Below are 25,867 nucleotides of genomic sequence, written 5' to 3' on the forward strand. Positions count from 1 at the left end.
ACAGGCTTTACGGCCTGCTGCATGCATGTGTTTGTGCATGTGTGTGTGTATGTGTGTGTGTCCTTTTACATCCTTTACGTCACAGCTGCTGTGAGTCAGCTTCTCTCTTCCTTTCCTGAGTCACTCATCCAGGGGTTGCTTGGTTACAGCAGAGCGGTGAAAGTTTCCTATTGCGTCTTTGTCTCTGGAGATGGATGGGCTCCGATATTTATTCAGGCTCAGGAGTGAGTGGCCAAATAATGTATGCGTTTGTGTGCATGGGTGCATTTGTGTGCACTATTTCCTCCAATATGAGCAACAACTGAACAGTCTGTGAAATTTATATTTAGATTTGATCCTGTTTGGACAAAGCCTGCATTAAATTTTTTGGGTCAGAATGACCCAACTTTAGGTACATTAAATTGTGTAGCAAGTGGCTTCATGTTGTAGAGGGAATATCTTTAAAACTGTACAACCACAGCAACCAAGCACTCTTTTAATTCCTACTTGGTGGTGATCAACAGTTAAAAATTGTCATAAATGAAATTATGTAATTTCCTGTATGTATTCACCTTTATTTTTCTTTAAGTTCACCCTCTATTAAGTATGCTGCATCCTATTTTCCCATCATGTCAAAAAAGATTTTGATGAGTGAAGCTCGGGGTCTGCTGAAGCCCTTTTTACCTTACTATAAATTGTTGATGTAACATGAACTTTAAATACTTGTATATAAACTGTATTTTGTTTGGAGGTCATTCCCTAACTAACTCTGGGTATTACAGTTTTAAATCTAAACTAACTACAGTCCCTTTTTTTGTGCATTAGATGGAAGAAATATTGGTCAGTTCCTACTAAAACTTAGCACCTTTGTGAGTGACAACATACTCATCCTCAAGTAAAGCCACTTTAGCTATCTTAGTGACTTTCTGTTCTTTAATGTATGTTGCAATATTTTCGGGAACACAGTTTTTAAATTCCTCCATGATAATTAATTCTCGCAGCTGATCAAAGGTTTTTACATTTTGAGCCAAACACCAGTGATCAAAAAGAGACTTTTTCATGTACAAACTCAACAGAGCTCTAAATATTACTCCTTTTCTGACAGTGAAATTTCTGCTGATAAGCCTCAGGTACCAACACATCTACCCTGAGAACCTCCGCCTTCAGCTGGTTGTAATCCAAGCTCATCCCAGTGGGAAAGTGGCATATGCCTCCTGAGACTTACCTGTGAACACATTGCAACAATAATAGCCAAACATTTCCTTCTTGTCTTAGCCACCTACTCAAACAGGACAAAATATTTGTCACCATCCTTTTCAGAGAAGGGCAGATTCAGACGAATAAACTTGTTCACGTCAAAGTCAGAGGAAGCAGAGGAGGCAGGTGAAACTGAAGAAGACTCACTCAGCTCCAGGTCCTGCAACTGCAGTTGTCTTCTGCTCTCCTCCATTTTATTTACTCAAACTCACTGCCAAGTTTCTTCTCCCAGAGACCAGTTTTCCTGTCTCTAAGCACTAAAACAACAGAGCTCTACCTCCAACTCCAAAAGATGGAACTCAGAGGTAGACTGATCCTCCGCAACTGGTGATGCTGAAACAGTGTCAGATGCCACAGGAGCAGAATCAGGCTCACCCAGTGGCAAAACGCCTTTGTCAGTCAGAATGGTATAAAGTTCAAATTAAAGCCGGTAGGTTTAGACTCAAAAATGAGTCTGTCTTGGAGTCTTGTGTCTTATCTTCCGCCTTCCATCGAACCTACTCACATGACTTATGCTAGCTTTGATAATCCATAACTACAGAATAATGCTTGCCTGATGCATTTACTGTTGCCACAGTCAGAATGTTGATAACCACGGTGGCAATATTATACGTACAGCAGTTCCCTGTGTGTTAGAAAATGACAATAAGACCTAACAGGATGGGCTTATGATCAAGAGGCAGCATGGAAAGAACTGGAAATGAGAATCTGTTCAGTTAAATTCTTTTTTTTTTTTTTTTATAGTGTCAATTCACAACAAAGTCAAAGGTACTTTAAAGTTGAGGTACTTTTCCACACACAATCCAGTTTAATTCAATCTATCTTAGATCAATTATAATCCAACTAATACAAATCCAACAGGAAGAAAAACCTCAAGCAGAACCAGGCTCTGAAAGGGCTCCGATTTGCCTTGAACAGTTGGAGGTGAAGAGGACAGAAAAGAGGGGCAACAACACCATAATTCTAAGCTAGGCATACCTGCTCAGAACGAAACAGAGATACAGTATAATGGAGCTTGTTGTTTAAATTACCCAATGAAAAGAAGCTAAAATTGGAGAAATTTGAGTTCTCTTGCTAAATTTTATCAAAGCCCTCGCTACAGCATTTTGGATCAGCTGAAGGTTTTTCAGAGCATTTTTGTGGCAGCCTATAAGTACTTGCAGTAGTCTGAACTTAAAGCAACACATTCATATGCTAGATTTTCTGCATCACTCTGAAACAGGATATTCCTCATTTAGGTAATATTGCAGGGCTGAAAGAAGGCAGTCCTAGAAACTGGGAATCTATTGGTGTTTGCAACAAAAAATCTGAACAATGACTTGGTTGCCATAAATCCTTTTCACATTGACACTTTGACGTGTCATGACAGGAAGTGAACAGGCGTATCAATGATGGCTGCATGACATTTGGAGGAAAATTCTGCTGTTGTGCACACTGGTTCAATTTCAAGGTTTATAGAGGCACTTAAAGTAACTGCTGATGTGAGTGTTTTGCATACATTTGATACTGTGACAAGTCAAAATGTCTGCTTAAAAAATCTACAGTACACTATGAGGAAAATGTATTCTTACTTGCAATTAATTATTATTAATCATTGATGCAGGGGTGAAGGATTCCAGTTGTGGATGTCCTCCCCTCGGATGACACAGGCTGATGAGGAGCAACAGCTAGTCACATGCTTCTGTACCCTTGATCAAAGAGGAAGTGCAACCCTGACAGTATGGACGAACTCTGACCGCAGATCAAGCCTGATGACAAGGTCTTCATCTTTCTCTTTCTCACCTCAACACTTTTGCTCTCTGAAGGGGACCACCCAACAACCAGCAGGGCTTCTTGTACTTAACAGGAACATTTTCTGTTTGAATATGGCAACCTCACAGGATAGCATCACAATAGATGCTATGAATAAGTTCATAGTTTCCTTTGATGACAGTATACCTGCACAGCTGTGCAGTGACATTTACTCCCCTCAGCACTGGAGGACATCAACCAGGCACGCTGCTTGTTGTAACAGTGATTACGCGAATATGCCAATAACAGAGGACACCACTGCTCAAAGGCCTCCTAGTCACACCATAAACTCTGAAGATGCTGAGAGGGAAAATTCACACACATGCAGCCTTGGAAGACATTTGAAATCCTATCAAAACTACAACTATCTAAAAGAGGCATCAGGAAGGGTGAAAAGCATCAAAATGAAGAAGAGTGTGTCCTTTGATGAAGATGTCATGGTCTACCTGTTTGATCAGGTACTGTTCTCCTGCTGTACTTCATTCTTGGTGAGCTTGATGAGTTTTAGGTGTTTGTGATTTTTATTTTGTTTTAATTTCATGAAAGTCAGTCAAGTGACCTGTTTTGCAGTTAGTAGGTCAGTACTCATTCACTGTCAACTGTTGATTTTTAGGAGAGTCCCACTTTGGAGCTGCACTCTGAGCCCTGCATCTCTCAGTCAAACAGCTGTCCCTGCAACCTGCAAGGTGCCACATCAGAAGACACTGGTACTGCTTGACTCGCACCCCCATGATTAGTGTGTTTTCATCTAATTTACAAAATTATTGTATATACATTGTTCACTTTAACATGTTACACTATCAACTTTTTAGAAAGGAAATATAGTCTATTTATCTATATTCTGCTAAAGCTACTGATTTGTGATTTCTTATAAATTTAATATGAGACAGTGCATTATTAAACAGCCCTAATCTCTCTTTGATGTAAGTGACCTGTAGAAAAGGTGTATGACACTGTAATAAGACCAGTGTGGAGTCCTGGAAGTGTTCTGTTAAACCCAGTGTTATTTATTATAAGCTCAGTATCATGATCATGGTTGTGGATTTTCCTTGCAGGCTTGCAGTGGGAGGATGACTTCTCAGCGTTGGAGAATAGCTGCCATTTTCAGTACCCCAGCAGATGCTCTCATACTTTTTCCATGCCAACACAGGGCTGGACTGCACTGTCCAGGCCGGAGCATTGCTCTCTGTCCCAAACCTGCCTGTTCCTCACCTATGTCACTGAGTCAGACCTTGAGCTGTGAGATAAAGGGTGAGTGACACACACACGTTGAGCTGTAATATAGTGATTTTTATCACACAGCGGTGGTCAAAGCAGCCTCCCTGTCACAACAGCTGCTTTCACCATGGCCTGATGTGACATCCACTTGTTTTTCTTTCAGACAGCCAGCCTTGGTCTAATGGAAAAACTGACTAATAGTCCAGATCTCGTCCTCTTCACCTCTAACTCATCTCCCCTCCTCCCTCCTCTTTTATGAGTCAGGGATTTTAAGGGCTGTTTTCCCCTCTCTCTGTGCTCCAAATGGATTCAAAGCACTTGTCGTTTGTGACATCACAGCCAAGCCATGCTGTGTGACAGTTCATTTGGCTTTCACACAGACGTCGGTATGACATGATCTGTGTGTGTGTGAATGTGTGTGTGAAACACGGTCTGCTATGATGTGATCAAACAACAGTTGTGTAACAGTACTGATATGTTTCCAGCTGTAAACCAAACATTTCAGGCCAAGTTTTAACTTGCAAATTTACTGTTTAAAGTTTGAGCTAAATTGCTGCATTGCTGAATTTCGAGGTCGATCTCGGTGATATGAAAAGTTTGTTTTGCTAAAAAAGAGCATGCTTGTAGAGGCCCTGCTTACTTGGCTTATTACTGATTTGTATTTGGCTCAGAATTTATCTGCAGCTGTGGCAAAATAAACAGTGCAGGCCTTAGAGCCGATGCTGGCAGAAACTGAGCAAACTAAAAGTACAAGATAGTGTTTCCACAGACCGGCACCAGCGAGGTTTGGTTGATTAGATACAGTGTACCTGAGGAGAGGCGGAAACCTGGCAAGGCCAGTCTGTGTTCATAAGAACACACACACTTACATTTTCATCTCTTTGGAGGTCATCACACTGACTTTCAGTAATTACTTTAAGATGTAGCCAAACCTAAAACCAAGTCCTACGTGGTAACTTGCAGTAGGTGCTGTGGGTCACCATAATGTGACTGCATTGGCACAGCTCATGTAGTCTGTATACACACCCACACACATACACACAGGCTGTTCAAGGACACCAAAAGCAAAAGCTTGGTGTTTACTTCTGAGAGCTGGGAGAAACACACCTGTGACATACTGTGTTTTTGCTACCATAAAAGCACAACAATAGCTGCACTCATCTTATCTGACTCCATTCATAAAATGCCTCTTGGTCATTTTCTATCTTTTTTCTTTGTCTTTGGTGAAAATATTCTCCTAAAGTTGGTTTCTATTGCCACCTATATTTCTTTTTAGTTTCCAGATGTGTGTGGTGTGGTGTGATCAACAGAAAGAGGCAATACTCATTTGGGTTTTTCTTTAATTTTTTTAAATATTAGATTATCACTTAAGCTGTAATAATCATAAAATCAAGACCTTAAAAAAGTATTATCTCATTTGTGCCAACATTTTCCTGGTCAGTGCCCCCACCTGGCCTGCCATCTAAAATTTTCTAGACCCGCCCCTGCATATCTGAATCCTTTCTACCACCTGTCAGCTACTTTGTTAGTGATTTGTATCTCAGAACCTGTTCATAATTTATCTCCCCATATTCATGGCCTCTAAATGATCAGGCCTGCAACAGCACAGCACCAATGAGTTAGAGAACACGTCCCCTTGCTTCCTTTTGTTGTTTTACTCTCACTAGATATGTGAACCTGATCTACAGTATCTTCATAGAAGTGTTAATGGCTGTCTGATGACTAGTAGTTTTTATAGTTGTGTCACTAGTCATTAATACTGAAATGTTATATAAAATAATGACCAACAATCTATAATGAAATAGGCTGTTTTGATTAACTGTTTATTTTCTTCAGCTTTAGTGACATGGGCCTAATAAATGTTGCTTACTTACGCGTCCAAACACAATACTTTTGGGTAAATATGTGGCAGTGTGAACCATGAACTGCTAGTCTCCTCCTTCTTAGCTGAACGATAACCAAACACAACATGAGAGACGCTGCTAGCGACTGAAAAGCTGATCAGCTGATCACCGACAGCTGCCATGATTCACAGCAGGAGATGGAGGGGAGAGGAGGACGCTGCGCTGGGCAGACACCAGAATAGTGACGTTTGTCCAAACGTATGTCAGAATTTTTATTTATTTATTTTTTTTAATGCGGGTAAAGTGTTAAACTCTCTTACCAGGACACCTCCATGTCTCGCCGTCATAAATGATGGATGCTGCACATGCGTTAATTGCATTAATTGCGTTAAACATTGTAACGCAACTTACATAAATTAGTTACCACCGTTAATGCTTATTTTTGACAGCCTTGATTATTATGTATATTATATATTCATAGACACATATTCATTCCATAATATATATGCACATTGATGTTCTTAAATATTCAGAGATAACAGACAGAAACTATGCATTATATAGCTTTAGGAAACCATTAGCTTGTCCTCTTCTTATTACGTTGAAACCAGTCATATTTGCTATAATTTTCAGCCAGCTGTGTAGGGTTGTCTAATTTTTTAGAGTAATATAAAGCAAGGAATTGTGTGTTTGATTGATTGTTCCTCCCCTTTAATAATACCAGCTGGTGCTGTATTATACGTCATTGGAAAGCTTGAGTTGCTGCCATTACAAGGTACAACTTGTAGGGATCATGCTTGAAATAAGAAACACAGCTAAATGTGTAGAAAGTTCCCCCGCCCCACAAATGTGCCAAAATCCGCTGCAATATTCTCTTGCTGGTAATTCTTCTTGCTTTGATATTCAAGTGCTGCCAAGTGTTCCAGTCATAGATGTTTGACAAGCACCTAGCTGATCGAAATGAGGTTTTGGAGCCTGCAACAACCTTTTATCTCCAGAATCTAACTAATTCCATTTTTCATGATAATAATGCTCTCCACCACAGAGCCTACAGGAGTGTACCTCCACAATTTGGGAGTGGAGATGATGGCATTGCCTGCCACAAGTTCAGCTTCAATTCATTTGAACATTTCTGGGATGAGCTTGTATGTGCCAGAGTGACCAACACAACCGTGTTGGTTAACCTTCAATAACTCCTGGATTAGGAATGGGATGCCAATCAACAGCAAAATGTGGCCAGAATGAGGAGGAGGTGCCAAGCTGTTGTGGCTACATATATATCTTCCACACACTACTGAGGTCCCTGACAGTGTGAAATTAAAAGTTTTTTTTTCTTCTTCTTCTTCTTTCTTACTGTAAGTGAATGCAATCAACCAATCCTTCAAGCAGCTCAAAACAAGGGTGAAAAACAACAGAAGAATATTGCTGGCACATTTTTGGGGGTCAGTCCCCAATATTTAGCTGTGTTGCTTATGATCCTTGCAAGTTATACCTCATTGTAAAAGTGACTAATCAGGCTTTCTAATTTTATTTTATACACAACCAATTTATTTTATTAAAGGGGAGAAAAAAATCACCAAACACCAAAAAAAGTTTATATAAGAACATTTTACAATATCTGTCCCGAGAAAGGTAGGGAATTGATATTTTTGATTGCCATTACACAACATGAGATCCTGTCATGTCCTATTGAAGTAGTGTGTGCTCAGTGTATCTGAACGAACTGACACCTCTCAGTTTAAGCAGTGCATTAACTACAGACTGTAGAAAGAAGTAATAAGCCCAACTGCCAACAGCTGCTGGCAGGTGAAACAGACAAAGCAGGATTTGTGCAAGTCACACATCACTGTGGGGAAAGGGTGTGATAGTGATTACTCAGAAGGGGTAATTATTTTAGTGATGTTTTACCACTTTGTCTGCATGTTTGTTAGGTTCTCTAGTGGCTTGAGGGAGTACACCCGTTTGCATTACTGCCTCGTTACAGTAGTGACAGAGTGCAAAAAAAAGTTTAAACTATTTGTTTTGGTTAAAAAAAGCAAATAATGTGACATAGTTTAACAAGATCTGCTTCTGTACCATCCAGTGTAGCCTGCTTAACTGTATTCAAATGAAACAGTGGAAGGTGATAAACCACAATGGAAATTATGCTAACAGTTTTGCCTTGCCATTCTTACTGCTTGCAGCAGGAAAAGTTCAGGTTACTCCTCCTCCTGCTGCTGCTGCTGCTGCTGCAGAGAAGCAGGAGGTTAGCTGACATTAAGCTGATGAATTTGGTAAGACAACAGTTTACAGTTGGGGAATGTGATACAGGATGTTTTGAGAGTGATGTGTGCTCTTAATGTTAGTGGGGGAGGGTGGTTCCTTGTTTATGGTAAAAAAAGAAAATAAAAGCCAACTAAGAGCATTGTGCAATTGCCATTTGGAAAAAATAAATTGCATTTTTTTCTTATTAGAATAACAGCTTTGTTTATTATTCAACAAATATCAGCTGTTATGATTAGTGGAATTTAATTAAGTCCATTTTCTGAAGAAATTCGGAATATTGAGGTACTTATAACATTTTATATCTCTTTTACAACTCTTCCTGTCTCTCACTGCACTTTTAGGCACCTCTTCAGTATTTACATTTTTCATAAATTGCAATGAAATATGTATTATTTTACTAGTATAATCATGCCATAAACATTCTGGTTTATAAATAGATTAGTTTAACTACTTTGTTCTAAAACTTGTGTATTTTGTCAATATCAAACTGTGAATGGAAAACTGAGTCTTTCATTTTAAGAAGTGCTGGTTTATCTTTTACCTGTTCTATAAAAATGGACTAAAAACCCTCGTGTCTTTGGGAATTTTGCATAAACCCTGTTGATATGCTGAAACAACCGTAAGAGACAGAGTAATTCTTGCAGTGCATGCAGCAGCAGCAGCTTGTCTCTGCTGAGGGGGCGGAGCTGGACTGAGCGGTTCTGCTCTCTGATTGGCTGAGCTGCGCAACGTGTACATCAGTCAGCTACAGGTAGCGCACATGTGACAGTTATCTGCGTGTGTCCAACACAGAGTGACGCTCTGTCGCTTCTCCTTGCTCTGAAACGGACTTTTTAAATGTTCTTTTCTTTTTTGGTTCATCGTGATGACCGGATGCATTTTTTCTATAAACACGCAGGAGCAGGCCAGTCTGTTTAACTCCCACGGTAAGTCGCCAGAGTCCACTCCACGCTGTTAAATCCACTTTTCATGCGGCTTCTTTATGTCTCATTTGGTGCAATTGTCTTGTTCTTGTCATATCAATTACAACGCTGGCGGTTGTCTGATTAAAACTGAAGTTAGGAAAATAAGAGGGGGTGGTGATGGAGAAATCCCCAGAGGTTTTCACTGTGTCCTCTCTTATCTATGTAAAACGTGGTTATCTTGTCAATTTCAATACTGTCATTCTTGATAATATGGTTTAAAGTAAATTCAGTGTCATCATATTTTAATGCAGGTTGTATTAACTCCATCTAAAGTAAGTTTATGATGAATTATTGTCCCTAAATGAGGCCTGGTTAATGAGAAGTTAGTTATTGCTGTGGCTGCCCTCTCCGTTTTTGTGAGCCTAACCTTGAAATGTGCATTATCTCTAAACTGACTGGATAAGAGAGGAAACATCATGGAGTTTTCACACTGCAAGAGACCGATTAGATACAATCTGATGGAAAGTTGATTGAACTGCAGGGGAGCTTGTAGTGGGAGAGGAAGCCTTATAAATGACACTTCTTCATTCTAAATATTTCCCTTCTTTACCCCCAGAATTACTGAAGCTGTGAGATCTACGTCAAAGGGGGGAGCAACAGGATGAAGTCTAAAGGAAAGGCTGTGAAATCCTCCAGGATGTCCTGGTCTGACCCGGAGCCAGAAGTTGAACCAGATACCGAACCAGGCTCCAGTGAGCATGAGGGTTCAGAGGCCTCGGTCCGGATCGGTGGCTCCTGGAGGGGCTCACTGAGGAGCGGGAACGGGAGGCGGCAAGGGGGAGCGGGCGGTGGAGGCCGACGGCGCAGACAGCACGGCTCTGGCACCAAAGAGCGCAGCATCCGACGGCTGGAAAGCAACGAGCGGGAGCGCCAGCGCATGCACAATCTCAACAATGCCTTTCAAGCGCTGCGCGAGGCCATTCCGCACGTGAAGACAGACAAGAAGCTGTCCAAGATCGAGACTCTGACCCTGGCTAAGAACTACATCAAAGCTTTGACCACCATCATCTTGGACATGTCGGGGGCCTGCCTGCCTGCTGGAGGGGTTCCCTCAGAGGCCAGCGCTGCCAAGCTGCTCCAGTGTTACCAACAGCACCTGGAGCAGGAGGGGGAGGACGGTCTCACCCAGTACCTCACCCACATGCAGAGCTTTAGCCAAGACAGCTAACAGTGAGACTCTAAGGTGGCTGAGCAATCCTGAGGAGCCACCGGGAGAAACATGTGGATGATGCTGGATCTGTTCCATGATGTTTCCTGTAGGAAAGAAGTGTGCTGACCTGAGACAACAAACCTGCGCTTGAACATTAGTGAAAGTTGGGCTGGTTAGTGATTGCGGCTCATTCATGCAGCAGACATAAGGACTGCAATGAAAACAAAGTGGACCATGGTTGTTTTAAGGTACACTCAGAAAAGAGTGGCTCATCTTTTGCAAACTTTTTTTTTTATTTCTCTTGTGCTATGGTTTAAACAGGGGAAGGCCCTTGTTCTCTTTTGTCTTATCTTGTGTGTTTTCTGTTGGGAAACCTGCTGAGTGTAGCCAGTCATAACTTTTACACTAAAAGAGAGAGAAGGAAAAGCAGAAGGCCTAAATATTGAAATGTTGTCATTCATGATGATAATTTACTATTAAATATTAGATCCTTCTGCAACCCATGCTAAGGTATTAGAAGAAGATAAATTTGGTAGTGTTATCAATAAACACATTTATTTATTGAAAATGACTTCTTTTTTTTACCATGCACAAACGGACCACTTTGTTAATAGAGTAGCAATGATGTGTTGGACACTACAGTATGACGGCATGATGTTCATTATTAACAGGTAATACAAACATGTCTGTACACCTTCAACATTTACAAATATTTTAGCAGATTGAGACAGTAATTCATTCAGTAATTTGCGATTAAACCACCATTAAAATAAATTAATGCCTGAAATAATCCAAGTCATCAGTAATGGAAAAAGAGAGTTAACAGCTCTCAATCAACAAGTACAAACACATCTCCATCTTAATACAGGAACACTGTAACAACCACAGTACCAGCAATATATGATAGCAATATCTTAAAGATTTATAACAAAAATATATAGATTTCTTTTTTTATTACTGCTCAGTCATTCTATCACTGTGTGGCCAAAGGAGACAGCATGCAAATACAAACACTCCTGAGAAAGAGGAAGGTTCAGTGTAAGCATTTCAACCACAAGATTTTCACAAGTAATCCACACCCCCATTTACGATGCTAACAATTGCACATATTCCATGACAAAAACACATTTTTTATAGAAAATAACATCAGAATCTTTATAAAAATTGAAGTCAGATGCTTTTCTGAAAACCACAAGTAAAGGGAGCCAATGTGGTTCTTGTTACACCTCACAATCCATTAAAGTCAATGGATGGATCTTTATATTCCTCCTAGTCTGTAGATTTTATTTCCAGTTAATTCTTGGTTTATTTTAGGCCCATTAGAACAGGCTCAGTAAAGTAAAATTTTTTGGTGTCGTTTGCATTTTTAAACACATCTCAGCCAATCACTAACCAAGGGATGCTTCCTCTTGCACATCCTAATTTAGCTACATGCAGGTTTCAACCACATAAAATCAAAACCTGCTAAATGCAATAAAGTCGTTCTTAAATAGGTGTTCAGGAAACCCAGAATACGCCAACAGAAACCAATCAGTGACATTATTATGCTTTGTATATGTGGTTGAATTTTGTTTAGAGCTCCTTCTGCTGTGTTCCCCTTAACAATAGAGGACCTTGTTTATTTATAAATGTTGGAAACTTTAGTTTTCCTGGTAAAGAGCTGGATCTACATCTGCAGGGCTGTATCCATGTTTTCTATATTCTCCGACATAAAGTCATAGATCAGCAAACAACAGAAGCAGCCAGGGTAACATGGAGAAAACCTTCATTCTGTTCAGCATTAACCAGCATACAGGTTTAATGCTTCAGAAAATAATTTTATTCTTACCTGGTAGCTAAGCAGGTATATGACTATAATTCAAGTACACTTATCGCTTCCCTTTCACAAAATAATAAAAAAAAAAAACTTTTTAAAACATGTTTTTTTTCTACAGTTACCTTGACCTGAAACATGGAATTTTATACACAGAAACCACACAAAATAAAATTCACATCTTGATGAATAAAATAAGGCAAACAGCACTACGCAAAACAACATAACACTGAAATGCCCATCCAGAGCAAAACAAAAACATCAGTAGTCTTCATACAACAAGAAACAGATTCAGCTCAGCATTTATGTTGGCAGAATTCCACACAGATTGTCCCAAAGTCACAATTCTCTGTTGCACTGGCTCAGGTGATGTGAAAACTACAACCTGCTCTCTACTACTCTAAATCACTAGAAAGGTAGTATGGTTTTGGATGGCTTCGTACAGTATGTGTGCACATGTGTGTCTAACAGCCCACAGCGCTGCCGTTGACATCTGAGTTCCTGACTGGGAGGGGGCTGTGAGGGGCCGGGCCAGAGGGCTCTGTTAGAGAGGGGAGACGGATGCGGGGCGGCTCCATGGAGTTTCCCCTCACTGTGATGTGGTCCCATCCACCCTAAAAAATTGTGACACAGAGAGGGAGAAGATGAGAGCTTAAATTTATTCAGGAATAGACTTATTTACAACCTGGCTATAAGCACCTTTTGTTGTTAGAGTATACATGAGAAATTAGTTCTCATAATAACAGCAGTAGCCTAATGGAAAGGGTTAGGTCAGGTATGATTAGTACATGTATTGTCCTTAAAATATTAATAGAGATTATTTGTTTCCTTACCCCAATGCCATAATCCCATGATTGTCCCTTTGGTTCCAGGGGTTGGACTCCGAGTCGATGGCACACTGTCCCGCAGCTCAGACTGTGGGTGCCCTGAACCTTGTCTGCTATGACCCACACCTATGACCCCACAACAACATCCAAAACACCCATGAGTGGGAGGACAAACTCTTAATTCGGAATTTCCAAACACAAAAATGTTGTAAAATCTGTTAACTGTTAACAGGATGATCATGTTGTGTCAAATGCACATAGGTGCATGTGACAGTGCTGATGTCCCGGTGCTTACCTGATCCAAGGGTCCTACGGAAACTTTACGCACATTGTTAGAAATGTGTTCCCAAGAGGAGCCTTGAGGATAGCTAGGTGTCACACCCTGTCTGTACCACAGGTTACCTGAACAGGAAATATCCAGACCAGACACCTGATCAGAGATTTTTTACCATGAAACACGTGTAAAGTCCCTCAATAGCACTGATCAAAGACTGGACGCTTGAAAACCTTGGCTGTAAACACAACTGTGGAGCTTTTACCATTTTCATCTACAGTGCAGACCGATGTCCTGCCAATAGACACCTGCTTCAGCTTCTGTTTGGCTGGAGAGGGGATGTGGTACCAACAGTCTCCTGCAGAGGGAGACACAGCTCGTATAATACTGTAGACATTATGACTCAGCTCAGTCGTGATCTAATTTTTCCAATCTTTGATAATTATCAGCTGATGGTGCCACATGTTTTTCAAACTATTCCAGTTTATCCTACTGACCTGCTGGACTCTGTGGTGAGACAGAGCCCCTGTAGAAAGCAGAGCCGTCCCTGGCAATGGCCCAAACCTGGCTGGCAGCTCCGATGGAGATGGACTTAAAAGGTTGGTCTGTCCCCACATGGAGCCATGAGGATCCCTGAGAGATAACCAGAAAGATGTTACAATAACTACGTCTAGTATATGATAAGTTTGTATACTGGAATCCAGTGTTATCCCAATGGGTCCCAACTTAATTTTTTTCCTTTCATGATCACCAGGGTGTATTAAATCCATCTTACATTACAATAAAGTGCTTATTGCTGTCTCATCAAAAGGTTTAAACACATTCACTGGGTGTCAGCTTGCATATTATTAATGACTCACTGCAGGTGTCAGTGCGGTGACTCCCAGTCGACAGAGCACATCTCCCTTGTTACTGATCGCCCACACAGGAACTGTGTCCACGGTACTCTGAGCTGCACATGGCAGGATAGTTACATCACTCAGTGGGATGGGGGGGATTTCTTGCCATGGCCCCGTAGTGGTCAATTTACACTTCCTGTGCAGCAGAAAGAATATACAATGTTCCCAGGTGTCCTTATTAAAAATTATATGTAATTTAGGATGCTGCTAAGGTTTTAGATAAAAAACCTAGATTGAACCCGGCTCCTAATCTGCTCCAGACCCAGATAAAATTAACAAATGAATCCAGAATATATAATATATATATTATGAATTCTTTGGTCACATGTTCACATTCAATCTATTTAATTATTTTCTACTACATACAAAACTATAGTACAAAGAACTATGATTTCCATGTCTTGTTTATACCAAAAACAGAATAACTCATGTCAGGTCATCATGCCCACATTTACTGAGTGAGACAACGAAGAACAACAACTTTAATGGCCACTTTCAGACCACAGTTAGCTCACTGAAAAAAATACTGCACTGATTAATAGCTACTGCTGCTTGTTACAGTACCTCGCCCATCGCCTGCGCCGCACAAAGTCCTTAATCGTTTTATAGCCGTGATATGACCTGAGTGGAAACATTGGGGAAGTGAAGGAATGAATTACAGGAAAAAAACATATATAAATGGGTGCAACTATGAATAAAGTTTGACCCAGCTTGAGGAAGAGCAAGTGAAACCTACGCTGGAAAATCAGCAGCATATTGCCAGCCTTCTCTGTCTGTCCCTCCAGACACGCTGTAGTCGATAGCCCAATCAGACACCTGGAAGCAGGATATACGAGAAGTGAAAGACTGAACAGCTGCACACACTTTCTGACAATTCAAGAATAAATAATTATAGATTCCTAAGAAAAAGCTAGAATGGAAGGATGGTGGTTAACCTATGAGACACAAAACAGGTGTCAGTTCACTACAATAGATTCCCTCAGTGTGTGTGTGCAGCTTACCCATGTCCACTGAGGAGAGGGAGGTTTTGTACTCGTCTTTGTGCACTCATGTAATCCTGATGCATCGCTCCACATGTAGCGATCTGTTGGGAGACCTCTAAAAAAGCACAAGTCATGTATGACTGAACAGATACCACATTAGGCCTGAACGATATAGGAAAAAATTCAAACTGCAATTCTTCTGACCAATATCGCGATCGCGATTTGGTTTAATCTTCGAAAATCCAGCTTCTGTTCGGTGGTCAAGCAGAAATATATTTCTAATATGATATTGAAGATTACCACATGATATGACATCTAAAAATGACTTGCTCTGTATTATAACGCATGGATGCCAAGTTGCCAACCTGTGGCCAAAACACTGAAGGGTGAGGTTACATTTCCTCATGAACAGGCTTTTACTTTGCCCTTGTATTAAAAACTAAGCAGTATGGTGTTATTTATCAGATTTACACCCCAGCATGTCATTTCTTTCTACATGATTTCTTTATTACACACCCCGATGTGCACACACTGACACGTGCGTTTGTGAGCACAGATAATGCATGTCTGACAATTTGTTGCTTCATCCATCAGAAAAACCTTAAAAGATATGTGTTTTTAAAACTACTCTCCTGGGGAGGTGAAGATGGAAACACTAATATGGGAAAGACCTCACAGCTGAGTGTAGCTGTCACATGTTGACTGTTAGGGCTGAAGCACATCTTAAATTGTGATTTCAATTTAACCAGATGTGTCACATAAATAGGGAAAGGGGGGAAAAAACTCTGCTTTTAACTGGACACTGAGTTTAGTACCTGTTGGTGTAGCCGGTGACGGGGTTCCACCTCTGATTCTCGTAGATGTAAACACTCTTGACATCAGTCTGAGTGTAAATGTTGTCTGTGCTGCTGGCCAGTCCCTGAAAAAATCCTCCTCCATAGCCACCAGTGTAGATCCAGGCAGTGTGGTCATAGCCAATCCCCCATACGATCCCAGCACTGTTACACTCCACCATACGCAGGTGGCCTCCGACCTGCCGCCAGAACCTGTACGAAGGAAACAAAGACTCATGGCTAAGCATGGGGAAATGTACATATGTTTACATCCTCATCTAGCCGAGAGTAAATGTCTTTCTCCTTCATAAGTAGACCATATATGTGATGGTTATTCTTACATCTGGTCACAAGGTATTGGGTAAGGCATGGCTTCTAGGGCAGAAGAGGGCTCACTAACGAAGATGTCCCCTTTACAGGTGATGGACCATATGGCCTGTTTGGAGGGAGGACCCCGGATTCCTCTGGAGTCGCAGCATGACACACTCAACAATGCCAGCTGGAGATTGGGTGGGTGGTGAAGACAGACAGACAGGAAAGAAGGGACAAATAAAAATTCATGGTAAGATACTAAAATCAAATTATGTGGGAATTTAATCAGTAATTAACTTCATCCTAAACCTTTTTGAACTTTGAAAGCTTTGATTTTGCGTGTTTGAAATTGTAGTTCAAAACAAAAATACAACTTATTGCAAAACAAATGGCGGTCTATAAAACTTTTTTTTCCATCAGGGGAATCTATGAAATTCCAGAACAGCAAATAAAAATGTCTTCCTCCACAGGTCAGAATTGTTTGGACATACTTTCCCATTAGATTTGATGGGAAAGTGTGTCCAAATCTTTGACTGGTAGAGTAAGTAGGGATGCACGGACACATTGTTCCAACATCTGCATCAGCCAGTTTCTGGCTAGTTGACAAAAACTGTACGATAATTTATCTAACATGATTTGTTGTGGTGCACTAACTTGCCCTAAATGTGACAAGATTTATTAATAATCTTTAATTGTAAAATTAAGGAAATCCTTGACTGTAAGGAAGTTGCCTGATTTTGTGTTTATTTGTGAATCCAAGATGAAATCAGGCACTATCAGAAGTTTAGTTTTTAAAATCTAATGGCAAAAATTCATTATGGGAACGTGGTGCATAGTCACAGAGAAACAACTTTCACTTTTGACATGATTCTTTTTCCATACACACCCAGTCATGCATTTCCAGCTCTGTGGCGGCTGCCAGTCTGATCGGCCACCTCTGTTTTGTACGCTCTGGAGTGTAGATGGCAAAAGTGTGTTTGGAGTCATTTAACACAGGGACCAGAATAGTCACTTCATTAATGAAGGCATGCAGGTACTGGAAAGAGTTAAAGGAAAGAAAAGGACAGAAAGGGTTAAAGTTATGCAAATTTTCTGCTTTGAGCTTCATGATTCAGAAATGCATGCTGAAGTTATTGGATTAGAATTACACATTTAAAAATATCTTTTCAGCTTTCTCAGTAGATTTTAAACATTTTTAATGTAAAGGTAATAGCTGTATTTACTTAATTTCACACACACTTCTTTCTGACCTTTTTCTCCGCATAATAATTGTAATAAATGAACAGGATGCCGTCCTTGTTGCCCTCTGGTCCCGAGAATTGCTCCAAGGCAAAATGAACATCGATCCACTTGTGTGGTTTCCAGTCTCTCCACCACTGCATGGTTCCCTTCTTCATCCATACAGACTGGGAGTAAATGTTTAAGTAAAGTAATGAGTGAGTATTAATGAACAGAGCTAATAACAAAAGCTCTCTTGGCTGTGATGTACACCATAGATTTGATAATACTGCATGTACCTGTTCTATGGCTTGCTCGTAATGTCTGAAATTATCCAGCTCTCTCTTGGTCCTCTCATTGAGCTGCTCAAAGATTTGTCTCCGCCAAGCGGCTGTCTGGGCTGGGGTGACTGACAAACTCAAAGACTGGACTGACTGCAACACAGCTGGAAAAAAGATAGATAGAACATCATTTTAATAATGAACTGCAGTTTGTGTAACAGTTGTGTCTAACAACTGGACTCACATGTGTTCATGGAGCAGTTAAACCAGCTGAGTTGTGAGTGGCTATCCACAGAGCAACCTCCTCCACTGACCCACGCCCACAGAGGATGCTCATCTGCCCCATATGGGTCCTCCATGGCAAGGGTGTAGGTGGCTACAGAAGACAAGCTGCAGGTGTCGGCTGAATCCTGCACAGCTCCAGTCTCAGCCTGCTGCATGTGTGCCTCCTCCAGGTCTACATTACTCCATTGGGGACCAGGAAAACCGCCCCCAGCTTGGCTAGGAGAAAGAGCTACATCGGCACAGGGAACTTTGACCTCTCCTTCTGGGGGTAAGACCTCCTCTTCCAAGACAGCTGGAGCGGCTGAGCCAACATGCTTTGAAGTCTTCCCTGATTCTCGATCAGAGACGAGTTCGGAGATGAAGCTGTCACTGGTGACCTTGGGGATGCGGGGTTTGGGGGCGTCAGGAGAGGGGTCTGTGGGAGCATCAACAAAGAGCTCTGGGGAGGCAGATGTGACATGTCCGCTGGCTCCATCTGCAGAAGCTTTCCCGATGTCTGATTCTGCATCACTTCCAACTGACTGAGCACGCACCTCACCAGAGAAAAAACATCCAGCACTGTGGAACAGCAGGGAAGAACTTCATTAATCTACCAGTACGGTGTAGGGAAAAATTTTAATATAGAAAAAATGCTGACAAGTGGGCACTTGTATTCCCAGAGAAAGCTAATCATCCACCTCTGCAGGCTGGTTGCACTGGCGCTGGAGTGGGATCGGTCTCCATCTCGGGGAACAGTGATGACCTTCCATGTTTTACCACTTAGTTCACTAGAGGTCACACCCTGTCTGAAGTACATGGCCCGATCCTCATAGCTTATAGCCCACACCTAAACACAAAAGCAAGAATGTAAATGATCGACTTGCTAATATGTGCAACTATAACAACATATGCACATCTGTCGCATCAAATTGCCAGAAATCACCTGATCGTTGAGTCCCACATTGATCATAATCATTTCTCCAACCATGCTGATCCAGCCGGAACCGCAGGGGTTGTGAGAATTCACACCACGCCTGAACCACACCTGGTAGAGCAGCAGAGCAGAGACAGAGTACATGTCACTTTACATTTCTGCAATTTACCTTTGCGTTCATCAGTAAGCTGTTATTAGTCTTTATTGCATGTGCACATTTCCTACCACTAATTTAGAGTCTGCACTGTAGATTCTAGATTCTCTGCACTGTAAATTTTTACTGACTGCTGAACATTTTAAGGTAAAACATATTTAATAGCTAGAGTTATAGTGCTGAATTCCTGAGAAATAAATGAGAAAAATTTGTGCTTTTATTTTTATTTTATTCTTTTTTGTACTGAGGCCCTGAGAGAAGAGAGGATGGAAACTGATCAGACCGCCAGGTTTCGCTGTCTTACTGGTCAGCAAACCAATTAATGAACTGGTAAACGTGACCAGTGTGGCTGCATTTTTACTGCATGTCGCTACAAACTGTTTCATAAGTTTGGTCAAAACTTCTCTCGAGTCAACAATTTAAAAGCACATGAAAGGAGATCATTCCTTTTTTATTTACTTAATTCTTTTAATCTTTAAATCACTGGTTTACTGCATTGTAGTAACTACAGTTAAACCGTTTTCTACCAGGAAGCTTCTCTAAAATGTGTTTAGTGCTTTAAAAAATGGTCTGTTTAAACCCAAACCATGATTGTTTCCTAAATCTGAGTAGTCGCTTGTGCCTAAATATAAAAACGTTTGTTTCCCTAAAAAAGTTTTATTGGATTTTTTTTTTCTCAGATGAATAGAAGCACAATATGCTGATCAGTTACTGTGGTATCTTTTTTCAACTTTGTATAAATACAACTTTCATCTCCAGCTTTGAGTCAGAAATGCAAAAGACAAAATACAGATCAGACTAAAAGGAATACCAGAATTTTGTTTTCTCAATTCTCATAAAACTAGGAGTTTTAACAAACTAATATATTTTTTCTGATAAGTCTTAAGAAACTGTAACATGTCAGTGTACTGTTTCAGACTTTGACTTATGTTTATATTGACAGACAACTGGTTCTATGTTTTTCTAGTACTGATTTCCAGCATCTGGTATTTTCTTACTTTATTGTCCTTGGTCACAGCCCAAACAACGTTGACTCCCACAGCTACATGTATGGCCCCAACCTCCAGGCTCGGAGACTCCACCACTGCCCAGGAAGAACCTGGATCACAGGAAACATTATTCTCAATCTATAAACACAACCTCACAAACACCATGTCCTCCTCCCACTTGGCCGCCTGTTTGTACCTTTGGGGCAGTCTCGGCTGATGCCTTCCCTAACAATGAGCTGTCCCTCCCACAGCACCGCCCAGACCAGGTCCCCTGGCCCGCAGCTGATCTGGACCACCTCTCCAGGGAGAGGGACCTCATCCCATGAAGAGCCCTCAGGATTATGATGATAAATTCCCTCTCTGAACCACACCTGAACCAACAGAGAGAAACATTTTAAATGATGAAAACTGATAGTAAAACAGTAAGAGAGGAAAAACAACACACATCAAGCGTCGCAAATGCAGTTGTTTGTGATGTGACAAGTGTGTCTGTGATCTTGTGATGGACTTTAAAAAACAAACAATACAACATTACACATGACACAGTTATTAAAGGGTTTTCTTTAACTAAAGAGGACAAATTTTATGAGCTTCATGTCAGAAAGTGTTTAGTTCAAAATGCAAGATATGCTCACACATTCTTTATTGCGCTTTCAACTCTGCAGTCTCTTGAAGAATAATATTCTTTTACAGGCGCAAAGACCAGAAACTGTGTCACAATGTGAGGCTGAGAAAAGCAAAATATCTATTTTTTTGTGCTATCATTTATGCTAATAGGCTAGCTAAAATATGGAGTATACTGCTGCAGATTCCTGGGACAAGGTACGGTTGCCACATGTGTGTGCGTGTGTGTGTGTGTGGGATCTGTACCTTGCCCTGTAGGGACACAGCCCACAGTGACAGCCGTCCTCTGGGCTCCTCACTGATCTCCCAACCTCCACAGCTGATATCACTGAAGGGATCTGGTAGAGTCGTCTGCTGTGAGGGGATCTGTCAAATACACAATAAAGATGAACGCGGCTCAACAAACAAAGAAAAAACAACCTTCACGCTTTACCACAAACTACATGAAGAATCTAACACACCTTAGCCCAGGTGTCCATGGCTTTGTACCTCCTGTAGCGAAGCCATCGCCTGCGACGGACACAGGAGTTCCACTTCTTGTCTTTGGTGTAAGTGGCGGGGAAATCGATGGCATACGTCCACCCCTGCCATTACAAATTTCTGAATTACTAGTACAAGGTAGGGAGAACGAGGATGGAAGTAAAAGGGAAGAAAAATAATTGAAAGACTCACCCCCTTCTCTGTAGGCTCACCCTCAAAGTTTTCATCAATGTACCAGTCACTCTCCCACTCCCAGCTGCTGGAAGGAAGCTGGAAGCTGTCCAGAGGCTGGTGTTGCAGACCTGTGACATCACTCCACTGCCAGCGGTCGCTTGGCAGCAAATGTGCTGAGAAACCATCGACAGGATTCCAACGCTAGCAGAAAAACAGGAAGAGATGATGTATCAGAATAAAAAAAAATATATATATATGACGTATGAAGATGTTTTGGTTTGTAATTTTAAGGGTCCCAATAACTTGATGTCTGCTTTGTGTTAGTTTCCACTTTTATTAGCTCAAGCTACTTTCAACTAATCAGGTTATATCCCAAGTGTAGCATCATCTATGAGGGCTATCAGCTAAAAGCTTTACATAGGGCTGCACACAAATCCATTTATGTCACCATAAACACTGCTTAAGTGACACAAGAAATATTTATCTAAAAGTCTGTTCCCCCCTTGAATTAACTGTAATCTAACATTTACTTCAAAGAAATCTTTTGGTGAGATGCTTCCTACTGCTAACATGATTCTAATAACCCGAGAGACCCGCAACTTTGGCTATAGTGGGACAAATATTTGTATCACACACTGAAACAATAAATAAAACAAGTATTTCTTCTGCCTTATACTACTCTTTGTCATATTCTACCTAAAAATATAATCTCATCACAAACAGAGACCCACTTGGTTCTCATAGGTCTCCTCTTTGTAGCGGACGGGCAGGTCAGAAGCATGGACGTTCAGGTAAATGCTGTTATCACACCCGATGCCCCAGCAGCACTGCTGAGCTGCCGTCGCCCGCTTGAACTCCATCTGGGCATCGCGGCACTGTTCCCACTGCTGTCCCACTGTGGACAGGCTGTAGACCCGTCCGTATACATCCACCGCCCACAGCAGGGAGACAGGCATGGCTGCAACAGGTGCCTGAAGGAAAGCAGGAGAAAGATTGTGTTAATGTGATTAACACTGGACTAAGGAAGGAAATTAGCTTTGCTATAATCTTACATATTTACATGAAATGTGTATATTAATGTGCAAACTTTAACTCAACAACTCGTACTACTTTGCAAAAATCTGTTGTTTGAAGAATAAAGCCACTATAAATTACTTTAGATTAGAAAAACAGGATAACAAAGTCAAGCTTAATGAGCTCTAAAAGTGAGATGAAGTCAGGCTCATTTGGTCTGAATCATCCAATAACAATCTGTTGACAGATCACTCCAAATAGGATCAATAAAAGTCAGCTGTGTGGAAAAAGTACCCACTTTCAATTTTAAGGTTCATATATCCAGATAAAATAGAAAAAGAAAAACAGAACTGATCCTTACCAACAAAATACACTACATGTTTAAATGGCTTTAGAAGCAATAAGTAATAGTTTTCTGTATGATGTCACCAGTATCTTACATTGTTCTGCAGGAATTTTGGTTTTAAGTTACGCCATTGTGTAGTTTATTAGAGTTTATGGGAGTTTTTTTTTTTTTTTTTTTATCCATATCTACTGAGATTCAACCAGAGCATTTCAATCAGATTTATTTCTGTACTTTGGGTCTTTTCTTTGACATTCTGTTGTAGATTTGCTACCATGCTTGGGATGTGCTACTGTATGTGTCAGTTTCAGCCAAGCTTTAGCTGACTCACAGATGGCCTCACATTTGTCTTTCAAATTTTTAACATTGACACCTGCAAGGTATCCAGGTGCTGCGGCTACATAATGAGCCTAAAACGAGTCTAATCCATCTCCACCACCAGGTTTGACAGTTTTTATGAGGAGTTTGTGCTGATTTGCTGTGTTTGGTTTTCCCCAGATGTGTTGCTGTACATTATGACCCAACATCTCCACTTTAGTCTAATCTATCCAAAAGACAATAATGTTCCAAAAGTGTTATAGTTTATAGTTTTTGTTATAGTTGTCAGATGCAGCTTTGCAAACCTAAACAGTGCTGCCGTGTTCTTTTTTAAAAAGATGTTTTCTTCTGGAAACCCTCCCAAACACACCATACTTGTTTAGACTTTTTCCCAAATCATACTGCTATGACCTTAAAATGTTTAACAAGCTAACTGAGACCTAGAGTCTGTAGCTCTTTTTTTCTGAGCATTGCAAGGCCTGACGTCGGTGCTTGTTGAGGAGTTTAATTCTGGGAAGACTGATAGTTATTTTAATATAAATATTTCTTGAAAAAAAACATGCCAATTGATTTTAATGGCGTCAACATGTTCCAAAAGAGTTGGAACAGGGGAAACAAAAGATTTTAAAAAGGAAATAGGTTAGTCACATGATTGACTAACCTATTTCCACATGAAATAGAGCACCCAAGACTGAGCCTGGCACAGGAAAAGGTGGCCAGTGGCTCATTAATCTGAAAAAAGAGAGTAAGGACAAATAATTCAGTTTAGGAAAAATGCTTATAAACATCATCGCTAGTAAATGAAATAATTAAACAGTGCAGATAATCTGAAGAAATATCTGTAGGCCTTGGACAAAGCTGAATTAAATGAAAATCTAGACAGCGTTGTATCAAAATTCACAAGTTTAAGTTATAACTCTACAATGCAAAAAAATTAAACAAACATAACCCAGATCCAAAAATGTGGACTTGTCTGGACCAGGTGAACTAAAGTGAGATGGAAAACAGTTTTGTGGTGCGATAAACCAAAATTTAAAATAGTTGTATCAGCTATTCAAAAGCCAGAATCTTTTGACAGTAAGGCCAGTGCTTGGTACAATATCCAAAAGACTTCTTCTCATGTGAATGCCTTTATAATTACTCAAAAAGATAATAAGCACATTCTATTGTCAGTAGTAACCTGGGTTTTACACACAGTGAATTGGAAAAAAAAAGAGAATCCAAACTCAATGTTTATGTTGTCTTAGTACTCTTTTCAATTAATTATAGGGTTGCAAATTTGAGTTTTAAAAAGGATTAAACTCTTTTTAGACTGTAACTTAAACAGGTCAGATAATCAACACAGTTAAATAATCCAAAACAGTACAAGAATAAAGGCTACTCTCATGGACTGAAAGGTCTTTTTGGAGCAGAGCTATTAACAAAAATTGTGATCCTATGTTGATGCACAGATGTTGTTATATCTGCTTTTTGCTCCACTTCTGAGCTCTGACCCGAAACCTTGATAATGTCACAGCGAAACTGACCTTTATTATAAAGGCTGGACTTACTGCCTTTATAATATTAGAGCCAGCACGTGCAGGAGAAATTACAGTACATAAATCTACCACGATCCTTGCTGCCATGCCTGTTCTTATAGGTTAATTTCACATTGACCAACAGAGATGTTGTTGCTACAAAGCCTGTATACTCTGTCCCTCACTTTCATAAAGTGTATTTCACATTTACATCATATAATAGTGATGATAAAATGAAAGATATCACATAAGAAACTAAGTAGCAACACCTCAACGATCATACCATAAAAGAGACAGTTTATGCCTGACGTTTGTTACAGCGTAACAAGCTAGCTTAATATTAACGCAAGTCAAATAACCCTTAATGAGCATTACACTGCAGACATGTAAACGGTAATGCTTTAAACAATTGCAGACTGTAGTTTAAAACCAGATTTGGGCTTTGGTGACAGCAGCCGGCTTGTTTTAGGCGCAGGCTTACAGGCTTAGCCCTCTAGACATAGCAGATATAGCGCTGTTGAAAACACTAACCTTGAGCTTCCTCTCATAAAACGTCAAACGGCAGAGGTGGTATGTTACCACTCTTCATTCGGCGAGTTTAAATGAATGGATAGCAGTCTATGTCATAACGTGTACAGTGGCTGTTGATATTTACTCCCTAATCTCTCTCCCCCTGCATGAAACAGGAAGTGCTGCGCTGTCTTCGTTCCTATTGGCTGTTTCCACGGCAGCAGGTGTTTGTGGCGCAGTGTACCAGCAGAGGGCGCTATTAACTCATGTTTGCTTAATTTAGCGTTAACCGAATTTCTTTATTTATTTATTTATTTATTTATTTATTTATTTATTTATTTATTTATTTATTTATTTATTTATTTATTTATTTATTTATTTATTTAATATTTTATTGCATTATTTTATGTAGTCCCTTATGTGTATCGTTATTCTTGTTGCTCCTATATTCTGTTCTTATTTTTCTTATTGAAAGGCCAGCTTTGATAACAATTTTTGAAAATGGGATTGAAAAAGATTAATTCAGAACATAAAGGTAATTATACTTTTATTGGACCTGAATAAAATATAAAAGTATTTATATAAATATATATATATTCATTAGGAACAAAATTCAGATATATTTATTAAGTGTATT

General features: G+C 40.3%; 2 protein-coding genes across 5 annotated transcripts; one reads left to right on the forward strand and one right to left on the reverse strand.

The window, feature by feature from the left end:
- The first annotated feature begins 3,065 nt into the window (after positions 1 to 3,065).
- On the forward strand, positions 3,066 to 11,013 carry bhlha15 (basic helix-loop-helix family, member a15). Of its 4 annotated transcripts, XM_041974396.1 has the most exons (4): positions 3,066 to 3,485; positions 3,641 to 3,734; positions 4,083 to 4,278; positions 9,876 to 11,013. In XM_041974396.1, exon 4 carries the CDS (start codon positions 9,921 to 9,923, stop codon positions 10,485 to 10,487), a length of 567 nt encoding a protein of 188 aa, XP_041830330.1. In that variant the 5' UTR covers positions 3,066 to 3,485; positions 3,641 to 3,734; positions 4,083 to 4,278; positions 9,876 to 9,920; the 3' UTR covers positions 10,488 to 11,013. The 4 variants fall into 4 exon arrangements, with proteins under 4 accessions (XP_041830330.1, XP_041830327.1, XP_041830328.1 ...); XM_041974393.1 differs by lacking the exon at positions 9,876 to 11,013 and having other exon boundaries at positions 4,083 to 4,272; XM_041974394.1 differs by lacking the exon at positions 9,876 to 11,013 and having other exon boundaries at positions 3,641 to 3,713; positions 4,083 to 4,272.
- A 1,252-nt stretch (positions 11,014 to 12,265) lies between these two features.
- On the reverse strand, positions 12,266 to 25,385 carry tecpr1a (tectonin beta-propeller repeat containing 1a). The gene is made up of 24 exons (XM_041974392.1): positions 25,252 to 25,385; positions 22,260 to 22,499; positions 21,547 to 21,729; positions 21,336 to 21,458; positions 21,121 to 21,240; positions 20,447 to 20,621; positions 20,260 to 20,360; positions 19,117 to 19,218; positions 18,872 to 19,020; positions 18,154 to 18,752; positions 17,928 to 18,073; positions 17,661 to 17,816; positions 17,297 to 17,446; positions 16,440 to 16,597; positions 16,081 to 16,311; positions 15,284 to 15,380; positions 15,019 to 15,098; positions 14,847 to 14,903; positions 14,244 to 14,418; positions 13,881 to 14,016; positions 13,649 to 13,741; positions 13,405 to 13,511; positions 13,116 to 13,235; positions 12,266 to 12,896 (listed from the first exon to the last, which is right to left on the reverse strand). Exons 2-24 carry the CDS (start codon positions 22,482 to 22,484, stop codon positions 12,747 to 12,749), a joined length of 3,633 nt encoding a protein of 1,210 aa, XP_041830326.1. The 5' UTR covers positions 22,485 to 22,499; positions 25,252 to 25,385; the 3' UTR covers positions 12,266 to 12,746.
- Between the last annotated feature and the right edge of the window lie 482 nt (positions 25,386 to 25,867).

This window comes from Melanotaenia boesemani, chromosome 21 (assembly GCF_017639745.1).
Source record: "Melanotaenia boesemani isolate fMelBoe1 chromosome 21, fMelBoe1.pri, whole genome shotgun sequence".
Lineage (NCBI taxonomy): Eukaryota > Metazoa > Chordata > Actinopteri > Atheriniformes > Melanotaeniidae > Melanotaenia > Melanotaenia boesemani.

Bases quoted from the DNA above. Each gene is read 5' to 3' on its own strand.
- bhlha15 (XM_041974393.1), top strand. From the start codon at position 3,102: ATGGCAACCTCACAGGATAGCATCACAATAGATGCTATGAATAAGTTC. The intron at 3,486-3,640 runs GTACTGTTCTCC...GTTGATTTTTAG, and splicing joins TGGTCTACCTGTTTGATCAG to GAGAGTCCCACTTTGGAGCT. The intron at 3,735-4,082 runs GTACTGCTTGAC...TTTTCCTTGCAG, and splicing joins TGCCACATCAGAAGACACTG to GCTTGCAGTGGGAGGATGAC.
- tecpr1a (XM_041974392.1), bottom strand. From the start codon at position 22,484: ATGCCTGTCTCCCTGCTGTGGGCGGTGGATGTATACGGACGGGTCTAC. The intron at 13,236-13,404 runs GTAAGCACCGGG...GTGGGGTCATAG, and splicing joins CCGTAGGACCCTTGGATCAG to GTGTGGGTCATAGCAGACAA. The intron at 12,897-13,115 runs GTAAGGAAACAA...ACAATTTTTTAG, and splicing joins CATGGGATTATGGCATTGGG to GGTGGATGGGACCACATCAC.